Source organism: Pinus tabuliformis, chromosome 1_2 (genome assembly GCF_031772625.1).
Source record: "Pinus tabuliformis cultivar Carrire ecotype Pingquan chromosome 1_2, CPIR1, whole genome shotgun sequence".
NCBI classification, from domain to species: Eukaryota; Viridiplantae; Streptophyta; class Pinopsida; order Pinales; family Pinaceae; genus Pinus; species Pinus tabuliformis.
Window position 1 is genome coordinate 403753229 of NC_142298.1, and position 12698 is coordinate 403765926.

Below are 12698 nucleotides of genomic sequence, written 5' to 3' on the forward strand. Positions count from 1 at the left end.
CTGTCAAGAGAAGGTCATCCACATATAGAAGAATGATTACTGACTCTCCCTTCACCACCTTAATATAAAGGTTTGGATTAATAGAACTCTGAAGCCTAATCTCTGAAGGTATGCATCCATCCTAGCATACCATGCCCTTGGTGCTTGCTTGAGGCCATATAATGCCTTCTTCAATCTGCACACATATGCCTTTCTATCTTTAACTTCAAATCCCAAGGGTTGTTCTATATAGACTTCCTCATCAATTGTGCCATTCAGGAATGTAGTCTTGACATCCATTTGGTGGATGCTCCATCCCATTGATGCTACCAAAGAGACCAACGAATGTATAGTTGTATACCTTGCTGTCGGAGCAAATGTCTCTTCATAGTTGATGCCTTCCTGTTGAGAGAAGCCCCTAGCCACAAATCTTGCCTTATATTTATCAATACTTCCATCTGCTGCATGTTTGATCTTGTAGATCCATTTGGAAGTTACCACAAATTTGTCTTCAGGCCTAGGTACGATCTCCCAAACTCCATTCTTCATTATAGATTGATATTCTTCATTCATGGCATCCTTCCATTCTTGGTGATTGACAACTTCTTCGAAAGTGGATGGCTCTGCTTCTATTAGTTTTGTCATGTAGGTTGCATACCCAGAGTATCGTTTGGGCTTCTTGCTCTCCCTGAATGTGCCTTGAGCTGCTCCATGACCTTTTGCATCAAGTAGTGTAGACTTCAACTAGTTAGGTCTCTTTCTAGTTTTGGGGATAACCACAGGTTGTATAGGTTCACTGGGACCTTCATCTTCATGATTTGATTCTTCTTCTTCCCTAATAACTTCTTCTTCAAATACTGGAAGTTCTTCATCATCAGAGTCCATAGGGAGATCCTTTGATTTCTTGAATGCAATACTTTCGTCAAATATCAATCTTACTGGCATTTATTCGGTGTCCTTCCTTTATGTAGATCCTATAGGCCTTAGAGGAGTTACTATAGCCAACAAATGTTCCCTTCATGCTTGATGGATCCAACTTATTTTTTTTCCTTAGGTATATGAATATAGACAGGACAACCAAAAATTCGGAGATGATCTATAGTAGGTTTCTTCCCAGTGAATACTTCTTCAAGAGTTTTGTTATCTAGTGACCTGTGGGGACTTCGATTTTGTATGTATACAGTTGTCTTTGTAGCTTCACCCCATAGAAATTTTGGTAAGTCTTGATCATGTAACATTGCTTTTACACTTTCTTCAATGGATCGGTTCTTTCGTTCTGCAACTCTATTTTGTTTGGGATTATATGGGACTATCGGCTTAATCCCAGACTCCTTACAAAAAGCTATGATTTCCTTGGATGTATATTCTCCTCCATTATTAGATCTTAATATCTTGATTCTTCTTTTTGTAAGGTTCTCTACTTCAGCTTTGAATTCTTGAAATTTTGTAAATACTTCATCCTTGGATTTCATTAAGTAAACCCAAGTCTTCCTTGAATGATCATCTATAAATGTGACATAATATAGATGACCTCCAAGTGATTGAGGAGTCATAGGACCACAAACATTAGAATGAATAAGATCCAAGATTTCTTTTGACCGTGAAGCATTGCTTCCAAATGGTCTCTTGGTGTTCTTACCCAATGCACATCCTTTGCATACTCCTTCGTGATCTTCTTTTAGTTCGGGGATTCCATCTACTATTGAACTTAGAGTTGGAAGGATTTTGAAATGGAGATGACCAAATCTTCTATGCCAAAGCTCACATGGTTTCAATGCGAACTAGGGCTTTATCAACCTGTAAAGTCTTCCTTCACGAATGCCAATCACTCTAGCATTTTCTATGTTGGAGTTTTGACTCCATACTATGACTTGTCTATCAATGAAAGCCACTCTATCACCTTTATCTTCTAGACTTGAAATGGAGAGTAAATTCTTATGCAAACTTGGAACAAATAGGATGTTGTTGAGATGAATATTGCCTCCATTCTCTAGTTGTATCGAGGTTGATCCAATTCCTCTTACGGGGTAGCTCTTATTATCTCCAAGTTCTACGGAGTAAGAATATTTTCCTTTTGACAATGTCTTTAGTTGCTTGTGATGACCAATCATGTGTCTTGATGCACCACTATCGATCACCCAAATGTTCTCATCTTGAAATGTGCCAGTGAGTGCTGAGAAGAGTCCTTCATCCTTTGTCTTGGTCACTTCCTTCTTTGGAGTAAATAGAAGATTCCATGCTTCCTTGATACCTTTCTTGAGATGGCTTGCTATCTTTGAACACTTCTTGAGAAACTTCTTCAATATAGTAGAGATCTTCATAATGCTCTTAGCCGACCTTAGCTTTGATACCATGTTGAGAAATCTAAAGGGCAATGATTAGAGTGAGTTCTCTTTTCTTTGATAGCTACTTATGATGTCTTTTTACTTATCTTACTTATTAGCTTCTCTTATTATTATTATGTATGTGTATCATCAAAAAACTACCAAAAATAACAAGAATAAGAACACAAAATATAGGATGCAAGCCAGGGCTAAAACCTCTCCTCTCCACTTGAGAGGAAAACCTGGAAATCTCTTCTCTTCCTCGTAGATTCTTTATTGACAAATTCCAAGACCTTTAGACTAAGACCAATACCCTCTAAGACCAAGTCCAACCTTTCCGGATGATGTGCTTTCCTTGTCCAAGTCAAACCTAGTCAAATCTCTTCCAGTAGCACAACTTCGACCTCCAACTGTAGAATTTCGGCCTCCACTGTAGACCTAAAATTTTGGATCCTCTAGTAGTTGCTACTTCCACACATGTGAGCTTCTTTTTAGCCTCCCAGGACTTCCTTAGACCTTCGCTTGGATTTCTCTGACTTCTGGAGCTTGAGGATGGCTTCTTGTGACCTTCGCTTGACCTTCTTGCCTTCTCTTCTTCAAGATCGAACTTGTAGAGGAAAACCCTAGATCTGTTGTAGAAACTCTATCCTTCCTTCTCACGTGTGAGAGAGAAATAGCCCAAAATCAAGACTTCGTCGTCCTCGTCCTTTTTCGCTGCCTTCTTCCTCTTCTAACTTTGCTTGAATGAGTGAGAGATGAATATGCTCCAAGGAGGTCGAGTTTCCTCCTTTATATAGGCTTCTTAAAGGTGGACGTGGCTCCTCAAATTAGGCTGACTTGATCTTGGAGGGTATTTTGACACTTCTAAGGACAAAAATAATTTTCTTTACAAGTAACAATGTGCCTGAAGGGGTCATCAACTTATGCCAATGACTCTTTTGACTTATTGAACTAGGACAAACCCTAGAAGCACTCAATGGGTGATTGACCTATAAATTAAAAGGCCTTGAGTATGAAACCCATGCTCCAGAAATAATAATAATTATAATAATTTTCTTTCATTTTACAATTTACAAAAATCAAAAGTACATTTCATATTTATGAAGACTGAACCTAGTTACACATTTTTCAACATGAACCAGATCTCACTCCACCCTACCTGGTGTGTGATCAGGGTCCAGGACCTCACTCCACCCTTCTAGTGTGTGATCAGGGTCCAGATGCTGAAGGACCTCACTCCACCATGTTTGGTGTGTGATCAAGGTCCAAGACCTCACTCCACCATTTTTGGTGTGTGATCAGGGTCCTCATCCAATCGACACTCACTCAACATTGCCTGTTGAGTTCTCTGGGTGTCTTGTGTTGAAGGAAATGTAACTAGGTTCGGTCTTCATAAATGTACTTTTGATATTTGTACTTATTCAAGAAAAGAAATATTATTTTTATAATATATGTCAATGAGTTTCTTGCTCATTGAAATAGGTCTAGCACATGTTGAGTGCTATAGGTGAGTCAAGGAGTCAAAAGAAAATAATGAAGACCTTAAGGGCATGTTACACCATGTATATAATTGTATTAGAGTCAAAAGGAATACCTCCAAGCAAAGTCAAAGTCTCCTCCTTGCAATGACATCCTTCAAGCAGCAAAATGATGATTAAATATGTCAAGTCGGCCTACTGTCCTCTAGTTGGCCTCAAGTTGGCCTAAAGGAGGGACAATCCTCTATATATAGAGGCTGTCCACTCCTCTAAATAGAACACACTCATATCTTTGAAATTAGTGAAGAAAAGGGTGAACGAAGGACAAGAAAGGATCTCCAAGTGCAGCGAAGAAGAAGGGTATACAACCGAGCTTAAGAAGATTGTTTCTAGGGCAAGCTACAGCCACATGTGCGAGAAAAGGAGGATTGTCTCTGCGGTTATGACAACAGCAACTCACAGCTGATATACCTCACCATTTGGGGCTAGTAAACTAGGCCTATAAGGCCTCCCAATCAAGCGAAGAAGAAGGGCACTCAAGCGAAGGAGAAAAGAGCCTACAACATCAAGCAAACCACCACATGTGCGAGGAATTAGGGCTACAGGACAGTCATACTAAGTCTGTACTTACATCTCAAGGAAGAAGCTCATTTGGTTAAGAGAAGGAAGGCATCATCTTATGTGAAAGAGTTCACTAAGGATCAAGGAAAAATATCTCTTCTAGAACTAAGCATAACAAGGTCTATCACCAGTTGCTGAAAGAAGTAGGAGGACGAAGTGTCGGGAAACAAAGTGCAGGAAGAAGGAAGGACTTGAATTGTGCTTGGAGGATATTCTTGTCAAGGGTCTAGGGTTTGGCAGTGATCAATAAGAAGCTTCAATAAGAGAAACTTACTAAAGGGTTTTCCTCTCAAGAGAAGAGAGGTTTTGGCCCTGGCAGAGAGCCAACATCTTGTGTTCTTGTTCTTATGGTTTTGGTAGCAGTTTGATGAAGTATACATACATGCATTAATAATAAGAAGAATATTAAGCTAACAAGAAACAGTAAAGAGACTCCACAAATTGTTGTCAAGTCAAAGAAGAATCACACTACATAGGATTGCCCTTGATTCTTTAACATGGTATCGGAGCTAAGGTGACACATCAAGGAGAGGGCATCTCAAGAACACTCATAAGGTGACTCATCAAGGAAGGGCATCTACAAAGTTGAAGCATCAAGCCAAGAATTCTCAATCACTTCAAGGACAAGAAGGCCTACCATCTGACTACAAAGCAACAAGAAGAGCCTTACATGAAGGCAACTACAAAGAAGAGCAGATCAAAGAGGGACCTACATCATCTACAAGTCATCAAGCAAATCTCATCATCAAGCAAGTCCACTTGGAGAAGGCAACTTGAAGAACATCAAGATCCTAGGAAGGCAAGCCATTAAGTCTTCAAGGAGAAAGCAAATCCACTACATCTAAAAATCTATCAAGTAAGTATATGTCCCCTTATGAATATACATCAATGTCTTTTTGCAAGGAGAGCAACAAATTGGTAGGTACCAATAACTTTCTTGCATGGAAGAAGCAGGCTGATTTACTTCTCAAGGAGAATGAACTCCTAGAACACATCAAAGGGAATGTTACTATTCCTGCTAAGGAACAAACTCAAGCCTTAGCCAAGTATAATAAGGATGAGACAAGATCTCAAAGGATTCTAATAGAATCTATCAAGGACTCTCTCATTCCTTATGTCTCCAAATTTGAAACATCAAAAGAAATCTATGATAAAATAGTAGAGCTATTCTCAGTAACCACTGCTGGAGAAGTGATATCTCTAAGAAATGAATTGTACAAGATGAAGATATCAAAGTAAGGAATAGCTCCCTACTTCATGAAGATCTTTGAGATGAGAGATCAACTTCAAGAGCTAGGGGAAGTCATGTCTGACAAAGAAATGACAACTATAGTACTCAATGCTCTACCTGAGGATTGGGGCAACTTCACATCTAGCATATATGCCAAGAAGGAAGTTACCACACTAAGTGAAATGTGGTCTCTATGCAAAACAAAGGAAACTAGACTCAAGCCAAGGAAGATGTGGGATCAAAGGAGCAAGCATTTGCTACCATGGCCAAGAGAAAGGGAAAATTTGGCAAATTTGGTCCACGAAGAACAATCAACAAAGATATGTCCAAAATCCAATGCTATGGATGCCAAGAATATGGACACTACAAAAGGAATTGTCCTAAGCTTAAGAAGGACAACAACAACAAAAGAAAGAGGGAAGAAGCTCACATGACTCAAGAGGTGAAAGAAGAAGAAAAGAAGCAAAAGAAGGAAGATCCTCTGGATCTCGACTACGACTAAGTCAAACTCTTTACTTAGTCTTCTTTCAAAGTTTTGAGTAGGATAGGAGCATGTAGGAATAGAATAAAATTGCATGGCTAGAAACATCTTCTAGAATCTAGAAGCATGAAGTACATAGAGTTCTAGATACTCATGTAGAAAGAGCATTTATAAATGAGAACAAAAATGCATGGTTAGAAATATCTTCTAGAATATAGGAGCATGATAGATATAGCTCAAGATATTCATGTAGAAGGAGCATACCTAGAATAGGACCTCATCCACAATGAAAGAAAATTGATCCATGATTAAGAATCCTAGAAGACCTACATCATCAAAAGGAAAGAAACATTTGCAGGGTAAGGGTCTTCAAGATCCTATGATGGAATCTTCAAAAGAAGATTCATAAACAAAAGCAAATGTCTCATTGGGAATCCCATTCATGGGATTCAAGAAAAGGATGATATGCAGGCAAGCTAAGATGAAGCAAGAAGGGCCACACCAAGGACAACCAAATGAAGCTAAGATGATCAAAGTTTAGTCATGTTATTATATGTATATTATTGAGTCATGGGAATAGTTCTATGACATGATCAAGTATGAAAGAATCTCTTTCACCAATGACATGCTCGAAGGCATGTACTACAATGCAATGAAGGTCAACAAAAGGAAATACTCACATAAGGAGTATAAGATTGTTGACTAAGAAGCAAGTGAAGAAGAAATGTTGACTAGTCCTAGAAGCAAGCAATGAAGAAGTGCTCTCACAAGGAGCAGAAGGTGGTTGACCTATCTATCCATGAAGAAGCAAATGAAGAAAGAGATCAAGCATGTGAAGAACACCATGATCACAAAGAATCACTATCTGAAAAAGATACTTTGAAGACATCTCTCGAAAGAAGGCATGACAACTCTGACAAAGGAAGAAAAAGATCAAAGGACCCTTGACACCTATGAAGGCCTTGGAGATATGAAAGGTGCAGATAATTGATTCTACTCTACGAAGATGTCATGATGAAGAAGCCATCCAACAAAACTTAATGTTGAAACAATAACATGATGAAGTCATGAAGGGCTACTCGACCGAAGCATGGGAACAAGCAAGTTCAATGAAGCATCCATGAGAAGAGTATTCCGAAGCATGGACAAGATAATAAAGGAGTAGCCAGATGACAAGAGATCCTGATATATGACAAGAAGACCACTTTCCACAAAGGAAGCAATGACATGACAAACCAGGAAGGAAAGTGATCGATGGATGGTGCCCTACCAAAAGGAAGTTTGAACCAAGACTTCATGACATCGAAAAAAGAAGAAGAAGAAGATCAAGCAGCTGAAGGACCCACGAAGAAGAAGTTGCTGATGAATGGACAAGTCCCTAGCTAAGAGGGAGTTATAACAAGTTCCCAATTACAAAGAAACTTGGACAAGTACCTTGTCAGAGGATACTTGGGCATGTCTTCCTCAATTGAGAGGAAGTGATAGACAAGAAAGAATGGGAGGATTGGGTAATCATCTAGCATTCGATACTCTTTGAGGATGTGTAGGGCATCCAAGACAAGAGTAGGCAAGAGGACCAATATTCTTTGAGGGCTGGGAACCCAAGATAAGAATAGTCCTAGAAGGTCATACTCAGTGAACACCTGGGTGGGTATGTACCTTGAGAGACAATGACTAAGGTGTCTATAAGTCATTGGTCTCACCAACATTATGCTCTGATCTATTGAGAGATAGAGCTGTTAGTCAAGGCCTTGCTGTGGAAACAATGTTGGTTATTATGATGCTATAACAAATGGATTGCAAATCTAGTTTCTCTTATTGTGAATTCTTCAAGATTGAAACACAGGCAAACACCCTGTAATGTTGTACGAATACCTCCCTTGTTAAGAGGGAATGTTGAAGGAAATGTAACTAGGTTTGGTCCTCATAAAAGAAATTTTGATATTTTTACTTATTCAAGAAAAGAAATATTATTTTTATAATATATGTCAATGAGGTTTGGTCTTCATAAAAGTAATTTTGATCAGTGAAACAGGAATCGCCGATTCCGGCGATTAATCGCGAGTGCAAGTCTGATCGGTGGCAAAAAGTTCCGTTTCGAATCTGGGCGAGTCAACTCGCGTTGACCGAGTTTAACTCGTGGTCAACGCGAGTTTGACTCGCGATTTTTGCGATTTTTGCGATTTTTGCCATTTTTAACGAGTCCCGCCAAATTCAATAGGGTTTTCGCCGTTCAACGTCGGTTCCGGTTTGCCGTGTTTGCGTTTATAACATTCCCGCATCGGTGAATTGTTTAACTGTTTAACGGTGATGAATTGTTTATAACATTCACGCATGCGAACGACGAAGCCACATTCGAACGACGAAGCAGTGAGCACAGTCCCTGTCGAGTCTTGTGAAACTCAGGTCACAGTTTGCAACTTCATTAGTGTGAGGTATGCATCAATAATAAGAAGCATTGCATCTATTCGAGTGTACATTGCTTCTCTTCTCTGAAGCGTCACATTTATTCTTGAGTGGTTCGCTAGACTCTTTATGGCTCGTATTATGGGTAGCTTGCATCGCATTTGATATACTTTGTATACTTGGTGTGACCCGCATTTAGAGGCTTGCGTTAATCTCTGTTACATTGTGTAAGTAATCTTGATGGTAGTGAGTTATATGACTGTGACAGTTGGCTTTGGTATGCAGTGTATTCATAACAGTAACCCTGACCTTATGATATTTGGTATGGAAGTGAGTATGTTGCATTAATACTTATTCTTGTGTTGCATTAATAGACTAAAACCTTACAGTTCTGAGCTATCTCTGAGTCTGGTTCTTATTACATCACTTTAGCACCCAATATTTGTGAACATGGGTCCAAGCTTAAAACTGTGCCTCAAGGACTGAGCCCTCCAACAAATCTGAGCCACAATTCTGTTCCTAGGTGACTGTTCCAAGTAGCACCAAGTCTGAGCTTGAAGCAGCTACAGGTGAATGTAATTTAATTAAGTCTGCAACAATGATCACAGGTAATTCCGAGCTATGAGCTATCTCGTATCTCCAAAGTTTGATGACTGTCCACTCTGGAATCTGCAATAGGATGCTTTCACAAAACAGGTCCGAGGTATGTAAGTTGAGAGGAATGCTCTGTCATTGAAATACACTCCCTAACACCAGATCCATGATTCCATACACTGCTGATTCAAGTTTCAACAGAGACCATATTTCTACCAGCAAAACCTGAATACTGTACAAGCCTACAAGGCTTCTTTCATGACTATCTTGGTTCACACCAGAGGAGTGAAATGTATGAGAATTTGATCCATATACAGATGACCAATGCTCTACCCATACTACCCAGTCAGAGTTACAGATATGAGTGTTTTGTCCATCTGTCTTCATTTACTTTTTTAAATTTCTAGCATATTTTAAATTTTTGGATGATTTTTAAATTTGATTTTTTGTTGTCTTTCACAGGAGCCACAAATTAAATAGAAGCCGGACTCCAAATCTTAACAGAAGCCACAAATTAAACACAAGTTCAAAGCAACAACAATGCCGAGAGAGAAGGACTTTGCTTGGGCTTATTGTGACAAGATTCCTGGAAAAGCCTTGCTCCTTTGTAAATTTTGCAAAAAGGAATGCAGTGGAGGCATTTATAGATTCAAGTTCCACCTTGCAAAAATACCTGGCCATGATATAGGTATTTGCACCAAGGTTGACGACAATGTCCAATACCAAGCAGCCTTGGCCCTTGATATGTTAGAGCAGCATAATGCCAAGAAAGCAAAGCAAAATGCTGAAATAGGAAATGTTGGAGTTGATACTTTTTCTGCCACTAGCCCCATGTCACCTCAATCTGTTGAATCCTCAATGCCGTTCCCAAGTTTTCCACACATGCCTCCAAGTCAAACTCAAAGCCATGCCGGTCCTTCAACTCCTTCCTTCAACACTGGAGGTGGAAACATAAACACCTTTTTTGCTCCCCGCACAAAACCCGGTTCCCAACCTACCTTGGATGGCACTGGTTGGAAAAAAAATATCTATAGTCAGGCAAGGAAGGCCATTGCTAACTTTTGGTACTATTCTGACATACCTTTCCACTGTGCCAGAAGTCCTTATTGGCAAGCTATGATTGATGCAATTGCTGCTGCAGGTCCAGGGTTCAAAGCCCCTACATCAGAGAGCCTTAGGACATATATGTTGTTAGAGAGTGTTGAAGATGTCATGCTTGTGCTAGCTGAGTTTCGTTCATCATGGGTAGAAACAGGGTGCACCATCATGAGTGATGGATGGACAGATCAGAGGAATAGAACTTTAATAAATTTCCTTGTATCTTGTCCCGCAGGCACAATGTTTCTCAAGTCAGTGGATGCTTCAGATAAGGTTAAGACTGCCCAACTTATCTGTGAAATGATGGAGGAAGTCGTTCAAGAAGTGGGAGAAGAAAATGTTGTACAAATTGTCACCGATAATGCAGCGAATTATATGGCTGCTGGTAGACTTTTTGAGATGAGGCACCCCACTATTTTTTGGACCTCTTGTGCTGCCCATTGCATAGATTTAATGCTTGAGGACATTGGTAAGCTTCATTGGATACATGAGGTTGTGGAGAAGGCAAAATCCATAACCAAATACCTATACAACCACACTATTGTCCTAAACACTATGAGAATATACACTGAAGGTAAAGAAATTGTTCGACCTGCAGTGACTAGATTTGCAACAAATTTCATATCTTTGCAATCTGTGGTTGAGCAAAAGATAAATATGAAGAGGATGTTCTTGGGACCTGAGTGGATGGGATCTAAACATTCCAAGACCACTGAAGGCATCGAAATTGCTGCACTTGTGTTTAATGATGGCTTCTGGAAAGATGCTGAAGAGATTATTGCTGTGACGGAGTCCCTTGTTAGAGTTCTCAGGTACTTTTAGTCTTTTAACTTTTTCATTTTTTAAATTTCATTTCAAGCTTCTTTTTATTTACAATGTTTCATATTTCTTTAAATTTGAATGCTTGAACTTTCAGGATGGTTGATGGTGACAAACCCGCTATGGGTTACATTTATGAGGCGATGGATCTCGCAAAGGAGGCCATCAAAAGAAGATATGGGGATGATGAGACAAAGTATATGCCTCTTTGGGACATTATAGATGCACGTTGGGATAGGCAATTGCATTCCCCCTTACATGCTGCTGGGTACTTCTTAAACCCACAATATTTTTATGATAAGAGCAAATTTAATGAGGATGGGGAGGTTGGCAGAGGACTTATGACATAATTGGAAAGGTGCTTCCCTGATCCAGAACAACAAAGTCGTGTCTTTTCCCAACTACAAGATTATAGGACACCATCTAAATTGTTTGCCTATACCAGTGCTATAAGACAAAGGTCAAAGATGTTGCCAGGTACCCAGCTTGAAGGCTTCATCAATTCATTAAATTTGTTTAAACTTTATTTTGTATGTTAAATGTTTTATTAAATTTTCTTTTCTTTTTAAGTTTTTACTATTTACTAATTTGGTACTTCTAGTCTTCTACTCACAAACCCTTACCACTTGCTAGGTCTTTGGTGGCAAAACTTTGGTAGTGATACGCCAGATTTGAAGAGATTTGCCATTCGAATCTTAAACCAAGCATGCAGTGCTTCAGGTTGTGAACGCAATTGGAGCATGTTTGAGAAAATACATTCTAAGAAGCGCAACCGATTGACACAAAAGCGCTTGAATGACCTTGTATTTGTCCATTACAATCTACGACTTCGCAACAAACAAATACAAGGTGAGATTCGAGAGCTTGAATTTGAAGGTTTCATAATCTAGTTCGTACTTTAAAAGTTTAAAGTTCAAACTTCAAAGTGAAATTTTAATTCACATTTCAATGTCTCATGATAATGACAGGTATTGATCATTCACCAATCGACCTTGAAGAGTTAGATTTGCAAGCTACAAATGCGGCAGAATGGGTTCAATTAGATGAGCCTCCTCTTTTCAGCCTTCATGACTTGGAGAACTTTGAGAGTCAAGCAAGCGAAGGAGTGGGAGGAATCGCTTCTAGTTCTCACTCTTAAGAGTGTTAGACTCTTAGTTGCTGATTTTTTTCTGATTAGTATGCAGTTTTTAACTTTTTTGTAAACTTTTAGAAGCATATGCTTCTAAGGACTCAAGACTCAGTGCTTTGGATCATGTGTGGACTCATAACATATATGAGATACTTATTTATTCATGATATTTTGGACATCTATTGATATTATGCATTGTTTGGACATACCTTTACCCAATATTAATGAAAAATGGTTTTTTTAATTCAATATATGTGTATATTTTTATTTAATGAATTTCCCGATTTTTTCCCGATTTTTTCCCGATCCGATTAAAACTCTTCGCTCTTTTGCCTCGCCGATTTATTGCCGATTCCGTGTCTGGTAACATTGATTTTGATATTTTTACTTATTCAAGAAAAGAAATATTATTTTTATAATATATGTCAATGAGTTTTTTGCTCATTGAAATAGGTCTAGCACATGTTGAGTGCTATAGGTGAGTCAAGGAGTCAAAAGAAAATAATGAAGACCTTAAGGGCATATTACACCATGTATA

General features: G+C 39.0%; 1 protein-coding gene across 2 annotated transcripts; it reads left to right on the plus strand.

Moving 5' to 3' along the window:
* Positions 1-8502: 8502 nt before the first annotated feature.
* On the plus strand, positions 8503-12396 carry LOC149206055 (uncharacterized). 2 transcript variants are annotated; one of them, XR_016251910.1, is made up of 3 exons: positions 8503-11024; positions 11129-11880; positions 12000-12396. XR_016251910.1 is itself a non-coding variant. In XM_089393619.1 (2 exons), the coding sequence occupies exons 1-2, from the start codon at positions 9655-9657 to the stop codon at positions 11379-11381; spliced, it is 1623 nt and encodes a 540-aa protein (XP_089249745.1). In that variant the 5' UTR covers positions 8503-9654; the 3' UTR covers positions 11382-12396. The 2 variants fall into 2 exon arrangements, 1 of the variants encoding a protein (XP_089249745.1); XM_089393619.1 differs by having other exon boundaries at positions 11129-12396.
* The last annotated feature ends 302 nt before the right edge of the window (positions 12397-12698 follow it).

What these genes read in the sequence shown, in the direction of transcription:
- LOC149206055 (XM_089393619.1), top strand. Translation starts at nt 9,655, where the DNA reads ATGCCGAGAGAGAAGGACTTTGCTTGGGCTTATTGTGACAAGATTCCT. An exon ending in TCCCTTGTTAGAGTTCTCAG is followed by an intron (nt 11,025 to 11,128) that starts GTACTTTTAGTC and finishes TTGAACTTTCAG; the next exon opens with GATGGTTGATGGTGACAAAC.